Genomic DNA, 26,385 nt, shown 5'->3' with positions numbered 1-26,385 from the left:
GACCATGCTAACATTTTATAAATGATTAATGTAATATCAAAATGCTGGACATACTCTGCAGGACTGACAAGCTGAGGACAAGACAGAGGTAACGTTTTCAGATCTATTCTCTTTACCTAGTACTGGAAAATATGAGGAAATGTAGTAGGGTGGAGGGTGGAGAGAAGAAGAACAAAAGAGAAAGCGTGGGGCAGGAGAGATTAAATATGATGATTAGACTCTCTAGCCTCAAATAATGATTGATCTTGCAAACGTGATCATGTCTAGCGAACACCCCGTACAACGTAACCTGTACCTCTATCGAAGTCATTTTGATCTGTACATCCTTGCTTACTATGATCTGTCTGTACTGCTCGTAAACAAAGCTTTTCACTGTACTTTGGTACATGACAACAAATCAAATATTTCATGGTTCGGGTTCAAAGACAGTCATTGATCTAGATTCAAAACGTTAGCTTGCTCTCTCTTGCTGGATGCTATCTGACCAGCTGTGATCTCCAGATCTCCAGCATTTGTTCTTTTCAGTACTGATTCTAGCATCTGCAGTAATTTGTTCCTACAGAAGTTGTGAATGGCAGGTAAACTATAGTCTGAATACAAAATAAAGGAATTAGGGAAAAGAGCAAAATAACCAGTAAAAATAAAAACACCATTAGAATGAATGCAAAGGCTATGATTTAAAATTGAACTTTATACATTTCCTCAAAAGGAACTAAGAGCAGAAAGTTTTGGAGAAACTCAGCAGGCCTGGCAACATCTGTAGGGAGACAGAGTTAACATTTCAAGTCCAATATGGCTGTTCTCCAGAAACTTCCTACAAAGAACTGCTGTTTGGTGGATGAGTGTCTTTGGTATTCAATCCAGGCAAATGTGAGGTGATGCATTTTGGAAGATCCAATTCAGGAGCGAACTATGCGGTAAATGGAAAAGCCCTGGGGAAAATTGATGCACAGAGAGATCTGGGTGTTCAGGTCCATTATACCCTGAAGGTGGCAACGCAGGTCAATAGAGCGGTCAAGAAGGCATACGGCATGCTTTCATTCATCGGACGGGGTATTGAGTACAAGAGTTGGCAGGTCATGTTACAGTTGTATAGGACTTTGGTTCGACCACATTTGGAATACTGCATACAGTTCTGGTCGCCACATTACCAAAAGGATATGGATGCTTTGGAGAGGGTGCAGAGGAGGTTCACCAGGATGTTGCCTGGTATGGAGGGCGCTAGCTATGAAGAGAGGTTGAGTAGATTAGGATTATTTACATTAGAAAGATGGAGGTTGAGGGGGGACCTGATTGAGGTCTACAAAATCATGAGAGGTATAGACAGGGTGGATAGCAAGAAGCTTTTTCCCAGAGTGGGGGACTCAATTACTAGGGGTCAGGATTTCAAGGTGAGAGGGGAAAAGTTTAAGGGAGATATGCATGGAAAGTTCTTTACGCAGAGGGTGGTAGGTGCCTGAAATGCGTTGCCAGTGGAAGAGGTAGAGACAGGCATGATAGCATCATTTAAAATGTATCTAGACAGATACTCCAATGGGCAGGGAGTAGAGGGATACAGATGCTTGGAAAATAGGTGACAGGTTTAGATAGAGGACCTGGATCAGCGCAGGTTTGGAGGGCCGAAGGGCCTGTTCCTGTGCTGTAATTTTCTTTGTTCTTGGGTATGTTGATCGCAAGATTTATTGGTGAGGCAGGCCAACGAGCTCATGCTTCAGCCCTCTAGAAAGACCCCATGGTTTCCCCTTCCAATATTACCACATCTAAATCAATGCTCAAGTGATTCCAGGTCATCCCCCCCACCAATTCTCTACCTAGATATATTTTCCACATATCAATATGTGGAAAATAACTTCATGGCATCACATATTTGAAGCTGCCTTTCCTGGTCCTGTTCCCAGCTTAATTTAAATGTATTTCAAAATTACCTTTTCTAACTCCATAATCATCTTACACATCTGCATGAACATGATTAATTGTTGTCTCTGAACCTTGCGACTGATCCTAAGAATGCACATAAAAATCCAATTTTCATATGCACTTCATTCCCCTTCACAAGCACCTGCTTCTCACTCATTTGAAATATTTAAAATTCTTTAACAAATAAACCAGTGGATTCGGAAAAAATCAAGCTCTAAACAAAAACTACATTTATTGTGATGCTATTTAGGCCCAGAGCATGATACACTCATTCAATAATGTAACTGCAGTCACATTTCAATTTACAAGGAACATTTGTTCTTTTTGAGGCAAAACTTTAAGATCAACCCAAGTTGAAATTTCCAGATCACACATGGGATTAAAATTGATCTGGACCAATTGTGAATTCTGATGCAGGGAATCAAGTCCTGAAGGAGTTTATATCTGAAAGAAGGATGAGAGTGTGGAGGAGTGATTTCATGCATAATGATTCAGGATCAAAACAAGCTACCAGGGAAGTGTATGAAAGCAGACAGTATGAACGGGCTCAAAAAAAAACTGCACTTCTGGAGGAAAAAGATTGAGAGAGAAAGGAGGTGGTAAGGTTAGTTTTGATTTATTAAGAAGTGATGGGTGTTTCAGGCCTAATGATCTTTACTTGTTCTCAAAGTATCTTTTACAAAAACAGTATAAAGTGACTATGTTGAGTGAATGGCTAGGTTCATTATTTTTCATTAATGTTAAATGGTATGGATAGAGCATATCCACTTTCCTCAAAAATCTTTTAACACTTCAAAAATCAACCACTTCCATTTTTATTCGTCTAATAACATGTTGTGACATGGAATCATACAATGTTTTGGAATACTGGTGTGGAAACTCATTATAGTAAAGGCACCAGGTTAGTGTAAATTGTTATTGCTGCTGTTGTTGTCATCATCCTGTTGTTCCGTATGGCTCCAAAACAAAGTTTGCTCTGCATTAAGCCACTGTGTCAGTCATTAACAGGACTTTCTACAAGTGAAATCATTGTGGGGCTTATAATGTTGCTAAAGCAGGCAGTTTACAAGTAAAAAGGATAGCACTGTGGTACATTCCAGTCACTCCTTTATAATCAAAATAACATCACAATGTCAACAAGGTGAAATAATATTGAGCACATTATGTTATTGAAGCGGTTCAGCGTACTAAAGGTAATTTCATCATAGTGAGCAGCAACAAAAGCCATCCCCACCCCCAAGCTCCTTCATTGTATTTACAGATGAGGACATTCTACTGGGTTGCTTTCTACAGAGCACAGGAAACCACAGAGGGATTTTAAATGAAGGTGTTAGGAATTGCCAAGCCTAGATAAAGGGGAAAGGAACAGCCAAATAAAAAAGGGAAGAAATTTTAAATTAGAATGGAGCTGAGGAGTGAATTTTTTTTAAAAAAAGCGAATGTGAAAGGGGTCTAGTACTCCCTACCTGAAAGGGTGATAAATGGATCCTAAATACTGTGATTGCCCAGATGCTTCCAGATCCATATAGCAAAGAGTTAATACTTGATTTGATTGGTGCTTATGGAACTCATTATGATTAACATCATGAGGACTTACCTGGCAGGAGAGTAAATAGGATCTTTTGGGAGACAGACCCAGGGCAAGTTCCTTGCTACAGTCTTTGCAGTAAATGTAGAGCCTATTTTGATGTGTAAACAGTCGCCAAGGCACAATCAATCAACTACATTTCCTTCACTCTACAAGACTTCTTGTTAGACCAGAAGTTGACTACCTTCACAAACAAAGTGTAGCAAGTGAGTTCAAAAAGAAACAAAAAAAAACACAGAATTTGCTGGAGAAACTCAGCTGCTCCAGCAGCCTCTGCGGAGAAAAAGCACAGTTAGTTAATGTTGTTTCAGGTCTAGAGACCCTTCCGTTTTCACTGGACCCAAAATGTTAAACTGTTTCTCTCTCCACATACGCTGCCAGACCTGCTGAGTTGCTCCAGCAAATTATGTGTTTTGTTTCCAATTTCCACAGCTCTGTTTTATTTCTAAAAGCTCAAAAAAATTTACACACTTGAAGATACAAATGGAAGTTACATACATTAACCCACAAATGCTAATGGATGAAGAGCTGCAAAGTGTGATCAGGAATGTCATATACATTTAAGGTGTCACCATGGCAAAGTTGACAGACAAGTCATCAAGCCGAATCCCTTTCGGATCAGTATGCAAGTCATGGATCTGACTCAGCCGATTTCATCTCCTGAGGTTAGCTTCTCGGAAGTTACTCCCTGTCCCTCAAACTTTTTCTTAAAGTGAAGCCGAAAACCCTATCCTATTCAAACCTGCTCCCACATTATAAAAAAAAGTGTTTAGATCAGTTCCCTTCCCTCGAAGAGGCTGTGATGATTCCATTCTAACAGCACTGCCACCCACTAACTGGCACTTAGTTCTACATTTAATACAAGAGGTCACTTAAGCAGTTAAGTTGCAGTGAAACCTCATCAATGTTAAGCAGCAGTCCAGAATGGTCAGGTGTTTAGACAACAGTATAAACTGATTGCTAACAATAGGTTTAGATAAAAACTGTAGATTTTGACCAACTTTCTAGCCAAATATTTGTTTGAAGTTTTTGTTAGTGAAGAGTGCTTGTTCACAATGATTATTTTTATTTTTTTGATTGCTCACTGCTAATGTCTTGACAAGTTGGACCAATGCTGTGTCTAATTCACTATCCTGCTCTGGCTGTTCCAAAATCTTATAAAATTAGGATGGTTTAGGACAGCTCAGCTCCGACTCCCTTAAGTCTTCCCTGACTTGCTGCTCCTGGAATACTGGCTCCTGAGCTTCGGGTTGCTCAAAGTCTTTCTGTAAATGTTTATTAGAGATCACAGACTCTGGGCATGTCTCTTCCTGGTCGTTCTGTCCCAAGCTGAAACCTGCAGGCATTACACCCTCTGATTCTATTACAGTTGTAGAACTTGAATTTTCACTGGCTACAGGGTCAGCCTCTCTTCCTGGGGAGATCTGTGGTTTGGGTTTTACATCAGACATTTGCGCTATTTTCTCCTCGACTGGTCTTGCCGCGAGCGATCTCCAGCTTCGATTTCTATTCTCTCCCGTTCCAAGCAGCTGCTCATCCTCTTCTGCAGATATTCCAGGGAGCTACAAGCAACAAACAGAAACAACCAAGATATCACTCCAGATACAGACAAACAAAACAAACAAATCATGCTTGCCTGAGGATCAAGAAAACAAAAGGCAAAGGTTTTAACAATTACATAATTACTTCTCCAAGCTTGAATCAATTGCTCAGCCATTAACCACAAAGCCTTCAGAAAAGGTTTATCAGCATGTCAGTTTTAATAAATTTCAACTGAACTATTCATTCACATCAGAGATCGGTCACCTCTGGCACCCCTCAAATATCTTGCAATTCCGATTCTGCCCAGGAGTAAATTTAGACAGGAAATTTACTTGGATCTGCACACACTGTCAATGGAACTTTGTTGCAAGTGTGACAGAATCCTTGCTCCTTAAGCAGCCTATTAGAAGTGGCAGAGCATAAACTACTCATAGGACATGGTTAGTCGACTAATAAGTTAGCTTTAGCTAAAAGGCAAGACATGCATTCCTTAACCACTCAATTTTCTTCATTTCTAACCAAATATCCTTGGTATTTCAGTCCTGTGTTGAAGGTAAATGGTCTCCCTGCATCAGCCTTTTGTTTATTCCAGTTAAGGTGTTTAGCCAAGGACACACTGTTCTATCATGCTGGGATTGGATCACAAATTAGTGCATGAGCGTTAATCGTAGATGTCAGGAGAACTGGTGTGACATTTAAAAATAAAATCTACATGTCAAATTATTCACTGCTACCTTCAAAAAAGGTAGAGGAGCCACTTGCCTATCGTGTCTGCACGAGGTCCATTACCTAGTGCCAATCTCTTGCCTCCCCCCACCCATATGACTGCACAACATTTCTATCTAACTAATCACCCAATGCCCCTCTCAAATGCCTCAATTAAACTTGTATGTACCCACCATATATCCTTCACTAATTCCTATGGCAGGAGGAAGAAATCTGCTATTGTTTACCCGGTCTGCCTACATGTGACTCCAGGCCTCACGAGAACGTGGTTGACTCCTCACTGCTCTATGAAATGCCTTCTACCTATCAATTCAAGGGCAATTAGGAATGGGCATCAAGGTTTGGCCTTGCCAACAGCATCCAGATCCCATGGAAGTATTAAATAAAATGAGCATTAAATTCAAGGATAGACAATTGAAAGCACTTGTTCAAAGTGAAGGGGAGAATTTTGTAAATTTGCATTTAACACTGGGAAGTAGGTTTAATGTTCAAAACAAATTCTGTTTTCTCATTTACAATGACTTTCCCAGAGTCTGGCCCAAGGCCAGACAATTGGGTGGCATCAGATTCTTAAAACGCAAAAGGTTTCCAACAGAATTTTGCAAACTTTCAGTCGTTGGGCCAGAACTTTAGTAATAACCTTTGGAGGTCCCTGCTGGGAGCATTGATGGGATTAAACGTCAATCTGGCAGTTGATTTCCTGTGCCTCAATTTAGCAAAACTGGAGTCAATGGGAATCGGGGATAAGCTCTCTGCTGGATGGAGTCATACCTAGCACATAGGAAGACTACTGTGCTTGTTGGATATCAGTGATCTCACCTCGAGGTGATCTCTAGATCAGTTCCTCGGAGCTTGATCTAACCATTTTCTACTACTTCATGAACAAGTTGTTCAGCACCATGCGTGACTCCTCAGACACTGAAACAGTCCATGACCAAATGCTGCAAGACACGGACCATCTTGAGCTTTAGTCTGACAAGTGGCAAGCAATATTCACACCATTCAAATGGTAAACAATAACCATCTCCAAAAAGTGAGAGCCTAACTACCGCCCCTTGAAATTCAATGGTGTTACCATCATAATTCCCCACTATCAACAACAAATCGGGGGGAGGGGGGTGTAACCATTGACCAGAAACTTAGACTAGGCACATAATTAGTGGCCTCGAGAGCAGGTCCCAGGCTAGGAATCTTGCCTTGAGTAAGCCACATCCTCACTCCTCAAAGCCTATGCACCATCTATAAAAGCACAAGTCAGGAATGCGATGGAATACTCTCCACTTGCTTGGATGAGTGTTGCAACAACACTCGTGAAGCTTTATGCAATCTTGGAGAAAGAAGCCCACTTGATTGGCATCACATCCACAAACATTTAGTCCATTCACCACAGTCAGTAGCAGTTGCATACCACCTACAAAATCTACAGAAATTCACAAAAAAAAAAGGGGTTATTAGACAGCAGCTTCCAAAATCCACAATCACTTCCATCTAGAAGTAAGAGGGCAGCAAATACATGGAAAGACCACTCCCTGCAAGGTCCCCTCAAAGCCACTCACCACCTGACTTGACATACATCATTGCACCTTCAGTGTCTCTGGGTCAAAATCCCACACACAGTCTCCCTAGTGGAACCGAGTGTATCTTCACCAAAATGGGCTGCAGCTCACTATTACTTTCTCAAAAAGGCAAGTAGGGATTGGCAATGAATGCTAGTCCAGCCAGCAATACCCGTAGACCATGAAGAAAAAAATATAAAAATTATGACTCTATAACCAAAAAAGGTCAAAGAAGAAAAACTGTGTTCCATCACTGTATGGCATGTAGTTGGTGCTTGCATGTATTATCCCAATGAATGCCAGTCTCCATATGTTTACAAACTGAACCTTGATCCATAGCATTCTTTTCGTCATACAAAGACCATAATACATGGGACTGCACAAGGTTTGAGTACATGCTTTAAATACCATTTCTTCAATTACCATCATATCTTCTATATGCCCACACTATGGTCAATTTTTAAAAATATTTAATCTTTTGCCGTAACAGAAAAATGCTAATATTTTATGACATTTTGAAATTGACAATGACAGAGTTAATGGCATTGAGCAGCCAAGTTGGGATTAGACTGTGACTCTGGTGAAGAAATACGTCAGAGATTTGCTGAATCTATGGGCTATTTTGCACAGGCTACATGTTATTTTGTACAGATGAAGGGAATAAGAAAAGTTCTCCCTTGCTGTACATGGTGACAATAAAATGCTAGTCAGGAGATCACCAAAATCAGAAATGGGCATGGATGCTAGAAATTCTAATCAAGTTAATCTTGCTCTTGATCTCACTATGCAAAGTGTTCAGTGTAGTTTTGTTCTCCCCTCATACCACTTCCATCTGAAACAAAGAAGGATCAAATGAGTTGCTCTTCAATCATTAGGACAAGATAGTATTAGCTAATGGTGGCAGAACAGTTTATGGATCACCATGAGTCAAATTTGACTAGATCTCTTATGGGTCATCAAGGATTGAGGTAATGTGGTTTAAAGATCTATCAGCATAAAAGCAGAGGGTTGGGAGTAACTTCACTTGGAAGAGGAGGGTGATTGAAATAACTGTCCACTCCAGACCACTACCCAGTGAATAGCATGGGAAACTATTTAGCCGACAGTTGCCCTAACAGGACTCTGCATTCTTCCCCACTGCTCCCCATCCAACACATGTTAATAGAAAGAGCAGCAAGGCAACGTACAGACAGCTGAACACATTCCAGCACAACTCAAAGGAGAGGTTTTAAAAAAAACTTACAAAAAACAACTGAACTCAAATGATTCTTCAATCAATTCCTCTTACTTTCACACAATACGCTGTTCTTCACTATGTTACATCATTATAAAGAGCAAGCAGAAAGCCTGCAAACAAAGTAGTACATCCTTACCTGAAAAATTTCATGAGTTGTCAAGTTCTATACAGCCAAGGAAGTAGGAACTGGAAAGGGAAACAACTTCCAAAACTAAAAAGACAGCCATACAGAGAGGTTGGATGTTGATTGATCTATGACTAAGTAGCATTTAGGAGTGTTACAAATCGGACATCTTGGGTCCTTGTGAATTACCTGGGCTTTTAAAAATTTCATTCTTTGCAATGTAGCTAAAGAGATGACAATTAATTTATTAAATCATTTTTCACTGGTCTGACTTCAATAGACCTGCCCCTACAGATTAGCCCCCAGTGGTCTAAAGAAAACAAGATATTTTAGGGTTTTAAAAGACAATATTAATCAGTGTTGTTGGGCTGAAAAGAGTCAGCATAAATGTATTTGTATAGTTCTGCCAATGATATAAATGACTGTCTTTTGGAGAAGCCAGTCAATTCCATTCATTCATACTTGTTGTAATTTTCCTTCAACTGTTAATCACCATGAAACTTCAGGTTGCTTAATATCTTTGATACACTGTGGTCTTCTAGCAGTGTGACATCATTACTTAGTCTTGCTACCTTACTATTATGTAATAAACCTCCCTTGTTATTCAAAAGGTGACCCTTTTGCCAAGACTTCAATACTGGCATCATTCACCAATTTAGTTTTAGTAAGCCTCAGGCTAGTACTGAAAGAGGCGATTGGTGGCAGCATATCTACCCAAACAGGAGATCCTGTTCTCAACTGGCACTTGGTCAAACCAGAAGACAACTCTTTAAAAAAACAAGAGAAAGTTGAAAATATGATCAATAGGTACCATTAAAAAAGTGTCAACATTGTGATATGTTCCCACCTGCGTTCAAGGGCTTGCATCTGTAGGTACCCTATTCCAATTTACAGGTTAGAGCTCACTCAGTAAGGGAAAAAGCAATGGGGAAGAAGCTGTGGCAGAAAAGACAGATCAAGAGTAGACTTAAAGTACATCAAAAACATGTTGCAATGTTTAGAGAGACGGGGAACAAGTTAGAACTGATGGTTTGTTATAGGAATTGATTCATTCCAGGCTAATCTTGGATATTACTTTAACATTTACAGTTGTCAAAACAATGAAGTAGGCTAGTCTGCCTCAACAGGATTAAGTGGGTTAAAATAAGCAAGATAATAACTTTGCTTCCCCATGCAAGGGGAGCAGGGCAGATGGCACATTGACCAGGTTATACTGTTACATGCTGTTTCTTATTTAATGAAACAAATACTAGAGTGCATTTAAACCATTTCATTTCGAACAAGATGGTTTAAAAATATTGAACAAAAAGTTGGACAATTTTTGATTGAAATTGGCCTCAAGCTAAGGCTAGCTGAGCAAACAAGTCTGGACTGAGTTTAATTTTGCACGTGGAATTGACTAAGAGACAGATTGAGGAATATCAAACAAAGTCTGAGATTTAATATTCTCAGCCCTGCGCCACTCCCCCACCCCACAACCACCATCCCCAACCTTGAGTTTAACCATTTCTTTCACAAAGAAATGTTCATGATAATGATCAATTGTTTGTCAGAGATGGATTTACTCTGTAGGTTAGTTCATTTAAAAACAATAAAAACACATTGTAGGTTATGAAGCAGACTTTACAGCAAACCAACTGGTTTCTGCATGTGAGCAGTTTGCAAATCTAACCCTAACTGGCAGTCACTTGTAGCATTGTATACAGAGAACACATGGGAGTCCTTAAATATACATTCCTTTAAAAGTTGAGGAACACATACAACAGAATAAAAGAAAAGAAGTCTTATTAAAAATAAAATCACACTTTCAATAATGTCCTGCAGTCATTCTTTTGCTGAACACTAAGCCAAGAAGCTAAATATTCTCCAATTCACTGCCTTTCCCAAGGGCTTCAATGTTAAACTGATATGGACTTAAAATAATTATGGCATTCATGACCCAAAGGAGCAGAACCCCAAAAGGAAAATCATATATAACCCCATATTGGTTTAATTACAATCCACACAGGACAGAGAATATTGACATTTTACTGGGGCACGTCCTTCTATCGAGGTCATTTAACAAATCAGACTATAGTTCGAGGGTGGTGGAGGTGGAGAGGGGATGGAGGTTGGGCAAAAAACCAATTCCAATGGGATTAAGAGCAAGTCCATCTTCAGTCCTGTGAAAAGCTTCACGTCACTAAGTAGTCTTGTGTGTATTAATCAACTCCAGGGCTTTCCCATCAAGGTCCTTGCCTCCTCCCTCAGTTTGGTTTTCCTCCTTTCAACAATGTCAAGGCTTTGAAACATCAAGCTCATCACCAATTCACTCATCTCTTGAAAATCTGATGTTGCCTCGAAGGCCATTTCAAAACTAAATTCAAAATTCCCACAATCCTTAGGGATCCTAACATCAGGAGTCAGGCAGATTTGGAGTTCAGGTTGACAAGCGAGCTTTGCACTCCTAATTTAGTTTGGCCCCTTAGCTTTGCTTCCCCGATCCTCACCCTCACAAAAAGGAAGTTTTTTTTTCAAATCTAATGGAACAAGAGTAGGCCATTCAGTCCTTCAATTAGATTATGGTTAATTTATATCCCAATATAGATAAGGTGAATAGCAATAGGTCTTTTCCCTAGGGGTGGAGAGTTCAAAACCAGAGGACATAAAACTTTAAAAGGAGAGAGAAGAACAATTTTAAAGGGGACCCAAGGAACAACCTTTTCACAGAGGGAGGTTCATATGTGAAATGAACTGCCAGATGAAGTGGTAGATAAAGGTACAGTTATAACATTTAAAATACATTTGGGCAGGTACATGAATAGGCAAGGTTTAGGAGGGGTATGGGCCAAATGCAGGGAAATAAGATCACAAGACCAGAAATTAGGCCATTCAGCCCATTGTGTCTACTCTGCCATTCTATCATGGCTGATAAGTTTCTCAACCCCATTCTCGTGCTTTCTCCCCGTAACCCCTGACAATCAAGAACCTATCTATCCCCATCTTAAATATATTCAGTGACCTGGCCTCCACAGCCTTCTGTGGCAGTGAATTCCATAGATTCACCACTCTCTGGCTAAAGAGGTTTCTCCTTATCTCCATTCTAAAAAAAAAAGTCTTCCCTTTACTCTAAAGCTGTGCCCTCAGGTCCTAGTCTCTCCTACCAATGGAAACATCATCCCAACATCCACTCTGTCCAAGCTATTCAGTATTCTGAAACTTTCAATTAGATCTGCCCCTCCCCAACCATCCTTCTAAATTCCATTGATTAGAGACCCATTCTCGTGAACCTCTTCTGGATCCGCTCCAGGGCCAGTACATCTTTCCTGAGATATGGGGCCCAAAACTGCACACAATACTCCAAATGTGGCCTGACATGAGCCTCAGAAGTACATCCCTGCTTTTGTATTCAAGTCCTCTCAAAATAAATGCCAAAGTTGCATTTGCCTTCCTAACTACTGACTCAACCTGCAAGTTTATCTTGAGAGAATCCTGGTCTAGAACTCAAGTCTCTTTGCACTTCTGAATTTTCTCCCCATTTAGAAAATAGTCCATACCTCTATTCTTCCTACCAAAGTGCATGACCTCACACTTGCCCACGTTGTATTCCATCTGCCACTTCTTTGCCCACTCTCCTAACCTGTCCAAATCCTTCTGCAGCCTCCCCACCTCCTCAATACTACCTGTCCCTCTATCTTTGTATTGTCTGCAAATTTAGCCAGTATGCCCTCACAGTTCCTTCATCTAGAGCATTAACATATAAAGTGAAAAGTTGTGGTCCCAACACTGACCCTTGTGGAACTGCCATCTTGGGACTAGTTTGGTTTAGGAACCTTAGTCAGCATAGACAAGTTGGACTGAAGGGTCTGTTTCCATGCTCTAAGACTCTGTCCATCCCCTTGGTTGTGTAGCTTTCAATACCCTAACAAAAATTCTTAACCATTCAATAATCCACACATTAAAATGACTCAACCAGGAATCAAAACATATTAGGAAATAGAAACACTTTGGGAGAAATGATACAAATTAAAAATACTTTATTAGTTTAATATAAAAGCTATTCTTCATATGGCTGGCCTCTAATTTTTGTTAGCAGTGTTGAATGCCCATAAGTGTATCTCTCACAAGCAAACACATCCTGTACTTTGAACACAAGAGATAACATCCAACACATAATAAAATTAAAGCACTTCTCACACAAGCTTAGCTTTTATTAGGTTACCTTATTCCCTGATGATATCCAGCCCACCCACCCTGAATATCAATTTTGAACTGGAACAATTAAGTTAAGTACCATTTTGGATTGACAGCATTATTGCAGTATTAACACAAATACCGCAGCTATGCTTGTTCAAAGTGGTTAGATTTAGACATTGCCCACGGCATTGTCAGTTTATAATTCTTAGCAATTACAGGCTAAAGCAAAACACAGATTAGTATATTGCCTTAATCATCCAGGGGTAGAGGTCCCACAAATTTTATGGAATTCCATTAAAGCAACGTGCTCATGACTAGAAAAGGTCAAAATGGCATGAAATTTTCACCAACAGGATGGTATGGGATCAAACAAATCCATTCCTTTCCGAAAAGGGGAACTTCTACAGAGTTACTTAGTTGAGTGACACGCCTTGGCGCATTCTCCCTTACTGAGGCAGAACATAGGAGATTTGGCAATTTCCCAAAAGACTTTAACTGATTGCAACCAACTAGTGAACAAGAAAAAAGGAACACTTAATATCTATTGCAATAATTCCTTCTAGAATAAGTTGCCTTATGGTTTTGCAGTTATCTGATACAGCTGGAACATAACTTCTAAAAGTGGAATTTTAAATAAAAAATAGCATTGATGTAAAAACAGCCCCAAGACCAACAGCTCTGCAGAATATTTTCTGCATTCTAATGCAGGATAGAGTTGGAGACTGTTGGAAAAAAGATTAATCTTCCATGTGCTTTTGTACAACAATTCCTCTAATGCACTTCTTCCTGCAGTATGTTTCTCTTCTGTTAAATCAGGAGTTTGCTACCAATATTTAGAACCTGCTGGTAGTAAAAGTTGTTCAGAGAATACCTCAGGTATTGACGTATATCTGTAACTTGCATGATTCAACATTTTCTCCATTCCTATATAGAATTCCCAGCTCAGAAATAAGCCATTCAGCCCAAATGGTCAGTGATGGTATTTATGAGCCTCTTCCCACCAAATGTTGCAACAATTGCAATACTACTACCACAGAAATCTCAAATCAAATGGGGATGTGTGATAAATATAAAATATTCTTACTTATTTGGTTGCTTCTAAGAAAACATTGCGATTAATTTGAAAGATTAAAAAGAGCTTAGACCTAATTAAAAGGATACTGAAAAGGGTTCGCAGACAAGCAAAGCGAATGTGCTCTCTGATGGAAAACACAGAGGAAACTCCAGAAAAGATCCAGATTTTGAGAGACACTTACCAGCACGATATTGACAAGATAGCTTAGGACATGCTCTTTCTTCACAATTAGGGCTTTCCATGCATTCCACAATTTTCCCTTTATTTGGGATATAAAACAGCCCGGAGTGATGGCAAGATTATTGGACCAAAGCTGTTGGTTGAACTTCTGAATGATGGCAAAAACTTGCTGCAACTTCTTTTGTAAAAGATTTGTTATTTCATTCAGGTTGGTAACCAAACAACTTTGAAAACTCTTACAAAAGTCAAGAACCTCAGGCTGCAAAACAAAAACAAAAGGGATGTAGTTTTTACTTTAATTAACTTTAAAATCACTCAATGTCTAATTCTACCCATCTCATCAGGGACAATTAAGAATGGCCAACAAGTACTGATCTTGCTGGTGAATACCTACATTTCGCAAAAGATACAGCTCAGATAGTTTCGTCAGCATCTCCTAGGTACCATGCTCAAGTGAAGCACCAGTCCATGGCAAGATGTTGGGTTTGGACAAAATGAGGCTCATGATCCCTCAAAACAAACAGACACCTAGCAGCAGTTTTCCCCCAAAATGACCAGTAATTTGCCAGAGATTCTGCTGGTGTAGCCAGAAGACCATTTCCAGGGCTCCAGCACCTGGTAGATACCAGCTGTCCAGTTAAAGAAGAGGCTGTGCCTCCATCTTGAGGTGTTCTTTCTGCAACTTTTACAATTATTAAAATTGAAGAAAGAATGGCCTCAATAGTCAGTTCATCATTGTGGAAAGAAAACCCTTCACCAGTTAAGTTGGGCTCAAGTCTCTAACCAGGCAGACAAAGATGGCCTCAGAGTATGCTTGGAAAGTTGGTACCCCTCTCTGCTCAACACCGAGGTCCTACCTCCAGGCAGCTGGCCTAGTCCCAGAGGCAATCCAGGGACAACTGCTTGCTTACAGGAAATTTCAATTGCTATTGAAATAGTCAATTAGATCAGCCTCATTGTTTGCTACCATTTGTGGAAAGTCAATACAGACCCCAATCCTATCTTTGGGAAAATGCCTGGAGTGGAATAATGCCAGCAAACTGGTACAAAAGTCACGTAACTGCTTGCCTGCTTCTGTAACATCCCCTCATTTGGAGGCCAAGGTTCTTTCCAATTATTTGCATGCAAAATAATGCTGGGAGACATCTCAGCTGAGTTAATTGTGACTTAGTCTGACTAAGAACATCCAAAATGATCTTGGGTCCTGAATGGGAATCCTACCAAGTTCCTTCTCCACTTGCCTCATCCAAAGCTAGTAATGAAAAAGTCTGGACAATATGGTTTTGTATCAAACTAAACTGTATCTTTTCCAAACTTGGGATATAGCACACTTCAAAAGCCGGCAGTAGCACCTCAATGTCAATACTACAAATCCCCCAATCATAAACTCGTCAATATTTTGCCATCCCAAAACATTTCATAATATTTTACAATCTCCCAAGAGCTAGTCTTATTCAACTGCAGGACCACCTCTGAAGCATCTTTCCTTGTGTTATGCAGTAAGTCAATAGCTATTGTGAGGGCAGAGAAGAAAATGGACTTCAAGTACATTGCATTCAATCTCACGGTTGTCATATCAGGGTGCAGGGGTTAATATTGACCTCATGTGGCAGAGCTGCTTAAAACCATCCATGCAGCTTCTCAGTCCTGAGCAACTGGGCATGATTTATCCTTTTTTTTTGGAAAGCTGTTGTGACAGTATGTTTTAAGTGGCCCACCAGTAAGATAATTCTTCAGATCAGGCACCAAATCAGCTCATGAAGGGCCAACAGGTAAGTAGCTCACCCTATCTCACACTACAACATTGGCAGCCTGGGTCACCAGAACCTTCCAACCAAATAGGAGGCTGGCTGATTCTAGGTCTGAGGCCAACAGTCCACAGATAAATCAAGTAGTGAGCATTTCCTTCTTGCTGGGTAGGTGGCGGCATCCTTGCTGTGCATATTACCTTAGGTACCCCCCCATCAGGAAACTAGTTACCTTTCTCACCCACTGGGGTAGCAGGTGTTTGAAAGGTGGACACCCTCAAGGGGTCATTAATTGAGCACTTAAGAAACACAATTGCTGGCCAAAACAAAAAAAAACAAACAAACAATAAAAAACCCCAATTAATACCAGTTGTATGTAACAAACTTCTGGATATATGTAAAACAAACAACAAAAAAAATAAAATTGGAAAAAAAAACTTGGTATACTGCCCCTCCCTCTAGACCAGAAAGCTGGAGTTCAAGTCCCACCTGCTCCAGGTGTTTACTAACATCTCTGTACAGGTCGAATAGAAAATACCTAAAAGGAAACCCCACAGACCTCCTTGTTGAACACTTAGTTGCAGAGGTAGTGGCAGAGATTCTCTTCACAGCGAACCCACACAACTATTTTTCCTTCTTGCCACCTCCAGAAGAGAGGGGAAATTTACTGTCTAATCATTTTGATGCAACCTGTAACTAGCTGTTAGCATGCAATAAACTACTTCTTGTTCAATCCAAGAGCTATTTCCGGTTAGATGAACTGGTGACTTTTCTCTAGCGTACTGAGCCAAACAGGCCTGAAGCTCCCCATACACACAAGGTCACAGCAGCAAGTGTATCCAATGATTGAGTTCAGAAATGCAACAGCACGTACAGTGTCTTCAGCATAAGAATAGGGATAAAGAGCAATAGGCATTTGGAGATCCACAGCAACCTGACCAACTCTTAACTGCTCTCTGAAACGGCTCAGCAAGTCACTTGCTCCAGAGTGACTTAGAAACAGGTAACAAATGCTGATGACTGGCCAATGACTCTCACAGCCCATGAAGAAAAATTAACTTTGTATTGAAAGAGAGAATGTTTTTATAGGCAGGTCCTGGTTGTCAAATCAGTGTAATATTATAAAGACAACCATTTGAACTGGAGGAGAATGTTGGATTACTGACATAGGGATAAGACATTTACTTTGGGTCCACAGAACATTTCATTTCATTCCATTCCATTTGCCAATTTGTGCCTGGTGGTACATCCATCGGCACAGTAGATTCCTCTGTGCTGAGGATAAGCTGCAGCCAAGCAGTATTTTAATACTAATTAATAAGGTCTTGGCAAAAATTGGTAGCTCGGGTTGTGGATGCATTTGTTTCATGGCGTGCATAAAAGTTTCGTTACCATTCTACGCAACATCAACAGCGCGACCTCAAATCGAAGCGTTGGTGTTCTGAATTTATGATCTTCCAGTTCTGTTTTTTTAGCAGCACTCTATATACGGGGTCTATTTCTGTGTTTGTTACTGGAGTCTATTGAGAACCAGGCCTCCAGAAATTCCCTTGCATGTCTGTTGTTTGCTTGTCCCAGTATAGTGACTGTGTTCCATTTCAGGACAGTTTTTTCAGATCGATAGGTTCCATACCCATGTGTCTGCTTGGTTCGTGTTGTCCTAGTGGATTAGTCCAGTTAGTTTCTCCTGTAGGTGGAGTCATTTCCTTGTTCTGGTTCTCTATTGTTTAGTATTAACAGCTTGTTCTAGTATTGTAGTCCACAATACAAGTGACTATACTAGGACAAGCGAACAATAGACGTGCAAGGGAATTTCTAGAGGCCTAGTTCTCAACATGGGACTCCATTAACAAATGCATAGAAATAAGCACCGTATACAGATCACTGCTTGTAAAAACAAAAGCGCACGCAGAACCAGAACTGACAAGACCCACCAACACCAGAGGATCATATAAATTCAGAACAGAGCAGAACACCAACGCTTCGATTAGAGGTCACACTGATGACGTTGCCTAGAAAGGTAATGAAAAGTCTGCACACCATGGAACAATCAGCTCAGCGAGCAAACGAACAACTGATGAAGGGTCTAGGCCCGAAACATCAGCCTTTCTGCTCCTATGATGCTGCTTGGCCTGCTGTGTTCATCCAGCCCTGCACCTTGTTGTCACAAACAACTGCAAATACTAGTTTTCTTGGGGGATTAAAAAAAAAAGTCATTTGAAGATCTCTGAAGTCACCTTTTGAGAGTGTAACATCAACTTTGCAAATAAAAATGCCCACTGAACTCAGAAAATCTCAGGCGCCCCTCCAACTCCCAAATTCTCATTTACTATTTTAATTCAAAGCACTTTTGGGAATCAAATCCCATAATCTTCCAAACTTTTCTGTAGACAAGTTTCAGTACTAGATTATGCAAATTGAAAAGTTTAGTTTTCTGACCTCTTAACTTTATAATCAAAAAGTTAACTATACAATTCCACCTTCCTTTTGTTCTCCTTCCAGGTCATTAGTGTTGGTCATAAGCCAGCTCAATACCCATCTGTTGGCTAAATCCTGCACTTTAAAATGATACTGGCAATTTCCCAGTTTTCTTTGCTGCAGTTATCAACAGCCCACCCAACTCTCTCATGTTAAGCATGGCCTTTTCCTTTTATTTTTAAGAATAAATTGAGCACAATTCTTTCAATCTTTTGGTTCAATTGGAGGGAAACTGTGACCATTGACCCCTCATCCACAAACCTGGCTCCCTTCCTGCTGGGGTCCCTAGCTGGGGAATGGAGTTTGAAGTGAAGTTAATAGTTTCAGATTTTCCAATTTTTGAATCAGAAGAAACTGTTGCTCATAAAGACAACAATATTTCCTTCAAAACAAGTTTATCATTTACATGCTTATTTTTAAGATCAATTCACCATACTCTTTCCCAAGATAAGGAACAGGATTCTGAGAAAAATGAGAAGCGACTTTATTGAAATAAGCAAGATTCTGATAGGACTGGACAAGGTAGATGTGGAAAGATAGTTTCCCCTTGTGGGGAGACCAAGTCTTGAATCAGAGGATATAATATCAAAGTGATCACACATTTAAGATGGATAAGGAAGAATTTCTTCTCAGAGCTGTGAAATTCTTGACCATGATTGTTGTCAGCCTGGGTGAATAAACATGTTCAAGTCAGAGATAGATTTTTTAAATCAGTACGTGATTCTAGAGTTTTGGAGAAAAAGCAGGAAAGTGGAGTTGAGCATTATCAGATCAGCCACGATCGCATTGAATGGCACAGCAGACTCAATAGGCTGAATGGCCTACATCTGCTCACATTGGCTGGTGCAGCAGTCTCAAAAGAGCTGACTGGCCTAATCCTGTTCTTTGTGTTTCTAACAGCGCCTGGCCTGGGTCAGTTGGAGTGTTAGATTAGATGACAGGAGACAGGTTTGTGGCAACACAGTGGCTCAGAGGTTAGCACTGCTGCCTCACAGCGCCAGGAACCTGGGTCTGATTCCACTCAGGCGACTGTGCAAACTCCACACACATTCTCCCAGTGTCTGCGTGGGTTTCCTCCAGGTGGTCTGGTTTCCTCCCACACAGTCTAAAGACGTGCAGGCTAGGTGGATTCGCCATGCTAAATTGCCCCAGAGTGTCCAGGGATGTTTAGGTGAGATGGATGGATCTGGGTGGGATGCTCCAAGGGTTGGTGTGGACTTGTTGGGCCGATGGGCCTGTTTCCATACTGTAGGGATTCTACGATTCACAGCCATCCAGTACAGCTCCTCAGGGATATAAAAAAAAATTAAAATAAATAAATCAATCAATCAATCACTAAATTTTTCAGGCATGGAAATAACTGCAGGGCATGGAATTGTGAGTGAGTGAGTGACTGATGGAATGACCGTGGGGTTGGCGGAGTTTAAACAGTGAATCCGTGGATGAGGGACTGACTGGGGTTCTGGTGTCAGATGATTTATTGTCACATGTACCCAAGTGCACAGTGAAAAGTTCTGTTTTGCTTGCAGTACAGGCAGATCATATCATACAAAGATCATTGAATGATTGAACAGTGAGGAATACAAGGTTATGACTTTAGAGGTGGCACACAAAAAGCAAGATCAACATTAGATTTGAAATTTGAGAGGTCCATTCAGAAGTCTAAATGACAGCAAGGAAGAAGCTGTTCTTGAACCTGTTTGTGCATGTTGAAGCCTTTGTATCTTCCACCTGATGGAAGAGATTATATCTTTGGTGGGAGGGGTCTGATGACATTGCCGTGGAAAGGCAACCAATGAGAAGTGTAGATGGAGTCAATGGATGGAAGGCTGGATTGCATGATGTTCTGGACATATCCCAGACACTTCTGTAGGTGGGGGTGGGAGTGGGAGTGAGGGAGAATTATAAAAAAAAGTGAATGGAATGGAGCCAGATACACACTCACTCTTACTCACCTCCTCGTTCATTATCTCCCTGCAGACCCCACTCTGCCTGTCCTTGAAAAGGGTCCAATGTACAGCAGGCCGAGTGAGGAGGAAATTTGAAGCTCGAAGGCAACCAACCACTCTGGTTTCATGTGAATGCCATTAAGACCAGCTTAAAGAGAGTGTTCTCAGAGGTAAGTCAAGGTTAGTGTCAGCTCTGTACTAGTCCCGACCTGGTGCTTAGGACTTGGGGATTAATGCTGCTCCCCTCCTGCTTCCTTAAAAAATGCTTCAATCAGTTCTACTCTTTTTTGTTAGTTTTCCCAAGTTAATATTCAATTCTTTTAAGTGGTCAGATAATGGAACTTTAGCCTCCCCCAACCTCCAAACTTATGAAATTCATATTTAATGTTTTAGCAAACCTCACGTTTCGGAGATTTGCTCACCAGAAACAAAACTTGAACAGTGTACCCCGAATGTGGAAAGGTTTGACCAGCCTGATCTATACCAGTTTAGAAATCCACACAATAAGGCAACCCCAGTTTTCTGGCCCTAAAATTTAAATATTTGCATATACTTGGTGTACGAGTCAAATCCCCATTTGGGCCATGAAATGCAACAGTGGGAATGTCTTACCCAAATACAAATTGTTCTTAGTCTAATTCTAACTGGGGACAGGGGATCAAGCACACTGTTGTGAAGAAACTTAAAACATGCTCACTTATGCACTGGGTGACATTTCAAGAGTCAACTCTTCTCTTTTATACTCAGCAAATGAGAAGTAGTTGGCTTTTTTTGGGTGGGGGGGGGGGCGGGGAGAACTTTTGAGGCCTCAAAGTTCATCTTGTACATCAACAGGTAACATTTCAACAGGTAGGTAGCCTGGGGTTCACTTACTGTGGAGCAAGATTCTGGCTCAAAAAACAGCTTTTTTTTCTTTGTGCATTCTGAACAAACATCACAATATGCTTGCAGGTATAGTTGTAGAGTTGAGGCAAAAAAAAAAGTACCTTCATACATTTCCTGATTGGCAACTTGGAAGAGCGGATGGTTTCCTCACTAGGTATAGCCTCACCTAAAGTTCCTAAGAGAAAGAAAGTGAGAATGAAGCTACAAGTTGTTTTGATAACATGGTGTTATTATAAACTGTGGACAATGGCTAGAATGCAACTTTCCTCTAATTCTGCAGTTTCCAGACCAAGAGAAAAGACTGTGTGTGCAGTTTGCACATTCTCCCTGTGTCTGCATGGGTTTCCTCTGGGTGCTCCAGTTTCCGCCCACAGTCCAAAGATGTGCAGGGTAGATGGATTGGCCATGCTAAAAATTGCCCATAATGCCCAGGGATGTTCAGGTTAGGTGGGTTAGACATGGGAAATCTAGGGGAATGGGTGTGGGTGGAATGTTCTTTAGAGGGGCGGTGTGGACTCGTTGGGCCAAATGGCCTGTTTCCACACTGTAGGGATTCTATGAACGCCAATGCAACTGAGAACAGGCATTCACCTGAAGTCTTCTCCTGACGAAGGGGCAGCACACTGAAAGCTTGTGATTTCAAATAAACCTGCTGGACTATAATCTGGTGTCATGTGACTTTTGACCTTCACATTTCTGGACAAGGACAAAAGAAAATTGACCAGGACCTTCCCGCTGAGGTTCAGCAGCAAAAGCCCACAAATCATTGAATTATCAGTACAGAAGGAGACTATTCAGCCCAACATGTTTTGTTAGCTCTTTGGTAAAGTGATCCAATTAAGAACACACCCTTACACTTTCCCCATAGACCCTGTAAGGTTTTTTTTTAGAAACTCTTCAAGTATTCATCCAATTCTTTGCAAAAAGATATTGCTATTGAAGTTTCCTCCAAGAGTGAATAATTCATGCAATCTTCAGATCATATGCAAGGAAGGCGACGAGAAAATGATTTTTTTTGTGGAAAAGCTGAAAATAGCCAATTCCTACCATTTCCACCTTCAACTGGCAGATAAAAGTCAGCCAGCTGCTGAGATTGTGATAAGGCAGCATCCCCGTTAGTTATTGATCTTCCAATTCCACTGCTCAGAACTGAAATCACACTTTCGTTAACAAAGACTTTCATTTTCTCAAATCTGCAGATGACCACACTTATTGCTATATCAGAAATGTGAAGGATAGGATTGGTGACTTTATCCTTTATGCTTCTCATTTTCCCAATTGCCATTTCTTTCAGATCAGATGCAATCTGGAATGATATCAAATACAGATATTGCCACATTGTATATCCAAGTTAATGCCATGATTAGATTAGAGGCAAGTATTTCAATGAGTCTGGCCCTAGACTGACTTAAAATGCAAGTTTTAAAAAACGAAACCTGGAAGGCTCTGTTCTGCAGTTCTTCTGCTGTTTACCCGACTCACTGCATAAAACAAAGGAAAATAATGGAAACAAGCAGAACACCGAAAAAAAAAACACAACCAAACCGAGTTTTAAATAGGAAAGTAAAAGAAATGGGCTATATCCAAGATATTAATCTTACTTTGCATTTTTTTCTATTCTGATACATAAACCCTTGCAAGGGTTTATTCTATCACTCCTCCTTAATGCTATTTGTGATTCCTTGAAATTATACTTGTCAAAAACCTCCAACTCCCCACAGAAGATCAATACTGTTGATCTCTCTCTGTTTGCAATCTCCCTTCTGTAAGAAATTATATTCTTAAATGCAACTAATAAAAGGCTTCACCTCCCCCCATCCCCGCAATCTTTCTGTGGGTTTGGTCATGTTATGGATCCATCATCTGATTGGTGTGTACATGCTTTTATTCAGTATCAAGTCAAACCCATATCAGCATATGTTGTGCATTTTAAGCATATTGATGTGTTATACTCCAGCTAGAAAGTCCAAGTTGCTGTGGCAATATGCTCTTCTATAATCATGTTGTAATATGGAACTATGGATGGTGGTAGTAGGGGCTCCAACGTTCCTTACATCCCAAAGGCATCACTCCTGCTCTTAGCACCCACTGTCGAGAGGATTTACAGGTTGCTAATCAATCTGCTCGACCATGTTATGAACGCACCTTCACTGACCATCAGGTCCTGTAGGGTGATTCAAACCCAGAGCTTCTGGCTCGGAAGCAGGGACACTACCCACTGCACCTAATTAAACAAAACAAAAATGAGGGACACTTTCAGGTTTGGCAAGGGCAGCACGATGGCTCAGTGGTTAGCACTGCTGCCTCAGTGCCAGGGATCTGGGTTCAATTCCACCCTCGGGAAACTGTATGGAGTTTGCACATTCTCCCTGTGCCTGTGCCGGTTTCCTCCGGGTGCTCCGGTTTCCTCCTACAGTCCAATGTTGTGCAGGTTAGGTGGATTGTCCATTTTAAATTCCCCATAGTATCTAGGAATGTGCAGGCGGGGTGGGTTAGTCATGGGAAATGCAGGGGTAGGGATTATGTTTGGAAGGTCAGTGTGGACTCAATGAGACAAATGGCCTACTTCAACACTATAGGAATTCTATGATTCTAAAAACTATGCAATCCTTGAAAACATTTTTAAAACTTCCAATGACAGTTATTATTTTTCTTATAGCTGTGATAATATTGAAAGACTGATACTCACTTTTGTGGAATCCTTGTGAAGTACAGGAAATTTCTCTTCTAGATGGTCAAGTCCTTTACAAGCATAATCATTGGCAATTGCAACTGTAAACCACAATATTCCTGGTCATCACATGAATGGAACTCTATTATATCAAAACTATTTGAGTGTTAATGTGTCTAATACTCATTCTACACATTAACAGTAACAGCTGATTTGGAATTGAAAGGTTTTCTTGGAGATTACCTTTTTTAAAAAATATCTTTCTGAAAATGCAAGGTACACAATTGATATCTAGTTTCAGCATACTAATTGCTGATATTAGGATCTCTAACTTGTGCAAAATCAGACAGAGGGTGCAGATTTTAACAATGGTAAGCAAGCTTTGCATGGTCAGGAAGGAGAGATCACATCTAGACTTGGACACTGTCCGAGTGGGTACATAGCTTATGGCCTTAGAGACAGCATGGGAATTCAGTGTTCAGGAGGAAAAAAGGTGTTTTTGCTTGCTTTTTTAGGTCATGTTAAGGTATTTTTCTAAGCAGAATAAGCTGTAGCCCAGCACAAAAAGTGGCATCACAGGAAAACCACAAGTAGTTGCTAATTTGACTGTTATAGGTTACTTTCAGGTTGAAGGTAAATAGTTAAAATATTTACAGATTACAAACCAACAAAAACATTTGGAATATTTAAAAAAAAAACAATTAAGAAATAAGTTTAAAAGAAGAGATACAGAGCCAGGTGACATGTTGTACCTGCACAATGTGGACCCCACTGTGGTCACTATTTGTAGCAAGTATTGGTTTCCTGGGGGAACTCCAGCTCAGACTTCATGAGCTAGAGTCTGAACTTCAAACACTGTGACACATTAGAGATGGGAAAAAAAAAGGGTTACTTGGGCACTGTGTTTCAGGTGGCAGTCACACCCCTTAGATTAACTACCTCAAATTTGGTCAGTGCTCAGGAACAGGAGCATGTGACTATGAGCGAGTCAGGTAAAAGGGATCCAAGAGGTGAACCTCAGCTCTTGAGCTTGTCTAACAGGTTTGAGATTCTTGCTCCCTATGGTGGGTGAGAATGGGTGCTGTAAAGAGGATAAGCAAACTGACCATGACACCATGGTATAGGGAATTATTAACAACACCAACACCAACATGTAGTTGTAATTAGGGATGGTGTAGTCAGGGGAACAGACGAAGCTCTCTATGGGGAGGATTGAGAATCCCAAAAAAAACTGTGCTGCCTGTTTGGTGACTGGGTTCAGGATCTTATCTGTGCCAATGTAACACCCCTATTCAAAAAGGGAGGGAGGCAAAAAGCAGGCCACCACAGGCCAAATAGCCAAACATTTATCATTGGAAAAGTATTGGAAATCAATTAAAGGAAGTAACAGCAAAACATTTAGAAAAAAAAACAATCTAATCAAGCAGAGTTAGTCTGGCTTAATAAAAGCAAAACAGTGCCTGACTAATCTGTTAGACCTTTTCAAGGAAGTCTGAACCAGAGTCAGATAGAGGGGAACCAGTAGAAGTGTTGCATTTGGACTTCCAGAAGGCATTCAAAAAAAAAATACCTCATACAAAAGGTTAAGTCATAATCGCTCACATTGTTGGAGGTAGTGGCTAGAGAATTGGTACAAGGGCAGGAGAAAGCGACTGGAGATAATTCTCAAGTTGGCCATGACCAGTGGGGTTCCACAGGGAAGGAGGGAGTAAATCTACTGTAGCCAAATTTGCAGTCAACACTAAAATAGGTGGAAAGGCAGGTTAAAAGAACATACAAGTATTTTACAGACATTTTGACAGTTTACGTAAGTGAGCAAAAGGTTGACAAATGGAATGTAAACTTGGGGAAAATGCAAAGTTTTCCTTTTGAAAGGAAGAGCAAAAGAACAGAATCTAAAACAGAAACTGATGGAAGAACTGAGCAGATCTGGCAGCACCTGTGAAAAGAAAGCAGAGTCAAATTTTTCAGATTCAGTGATCTGTTCTGAAGTTCAGGAGTTCTAAAGAAGGGTCACTGAACCTGAAACATGAACAGCTTTCTCTCCACAGGTGCTGCTGACCTGCACAGTTTCTCCAGCTATTTCTGTTTTGGTTTCACATTTTCAGCATCTGCAGTTTTGTTTTCTTGAAAACAAACAGAATACTATTTAAGTGGAGAGAAAATGCAGAAAGCTGCAATACAAGGGACATGGGATTACTTGTGCACAAGGCAGAAAAAGCTAGCACAAAGGTGCAGCAGGTAATCAGGAAGGCTAATTGAATGTTGGCCCTTATTTCAAAGCAGGGTGGAGTATAACAGTAGGAAAACCTTACTGCAACTGTACAAGATGGTGTGACCACATCAAGTACTGTGTGCAGTTGTGGACATCTTATTCAAAGAAAGATATCAGTTTATGGGAGACAGTTTGGAGAAGGTTCACTAGGATGATCTCTGGTATGGAGAAATTGTCTTGTGAGAAAAAGCTAAGCAGGTTGGGCTGTACTCACTGTAGTTTAGAAGAATGAGTAGTGATCGTGTTGAAACATACAGG

At 40.6% G+C, this 26,385-nt stretch overlaps 1 protein-coding gene across 1 annotated transcript in view; it reads right to left on the bottom strand.

Annotated features, from left to right (window-relative positions):
• Positions 1-2,124: 2,124 nt before the first annotated feature.
• Positions 2,125-26,385, bottom strand: part of LOC109926680 (perilipin-1-like) — a 33,376-nt gene continuing 9,115 nt past the window's right edge. The window contains exons 2-6 of the mRNA XM_048615745.1: positions 23,871-23,971; positions 22,229-22,487; positions 21,283-21,356; positions 14,123-14,380; positions 2,125-5,067 (exon numbers count right to left, since the gene is read on the bottom strand). Coding sequence (XP_048471702.1) covers positions 4,669-5,067; positions 14,123-14,380; positions 21,283-21,356; positions 22,229-22,487; positions 23,871-23,971 — 1,091 coding nt within the window. The 3' untranslated portion in view covers positions 2,125-4,668. The remainder of the gene's footprint in view (positions 5,068-14,122; positions 14,381-21,282; positions 21,357-22,228; positions 22,488-23,870; positions 23,972-26,385) is intronic.

This window comes from Rhincodon typus, chromosome 33 (genome assembly GCF_021869965.1).
Source record: "Rhincodon typus isolate 14 chromosome 33, sRhiTyp1.1, whole genome shotgun sequence".
NCBI lineage: Eukaryota > Metazoa > Chordata > Chondrichthyes > Orectolobiformes > Rhincodontidae > Rhincodon > Rhincodon typus.
This window is presented reverse-complemented; position numbering and strand designations above follow the sequence as displayed.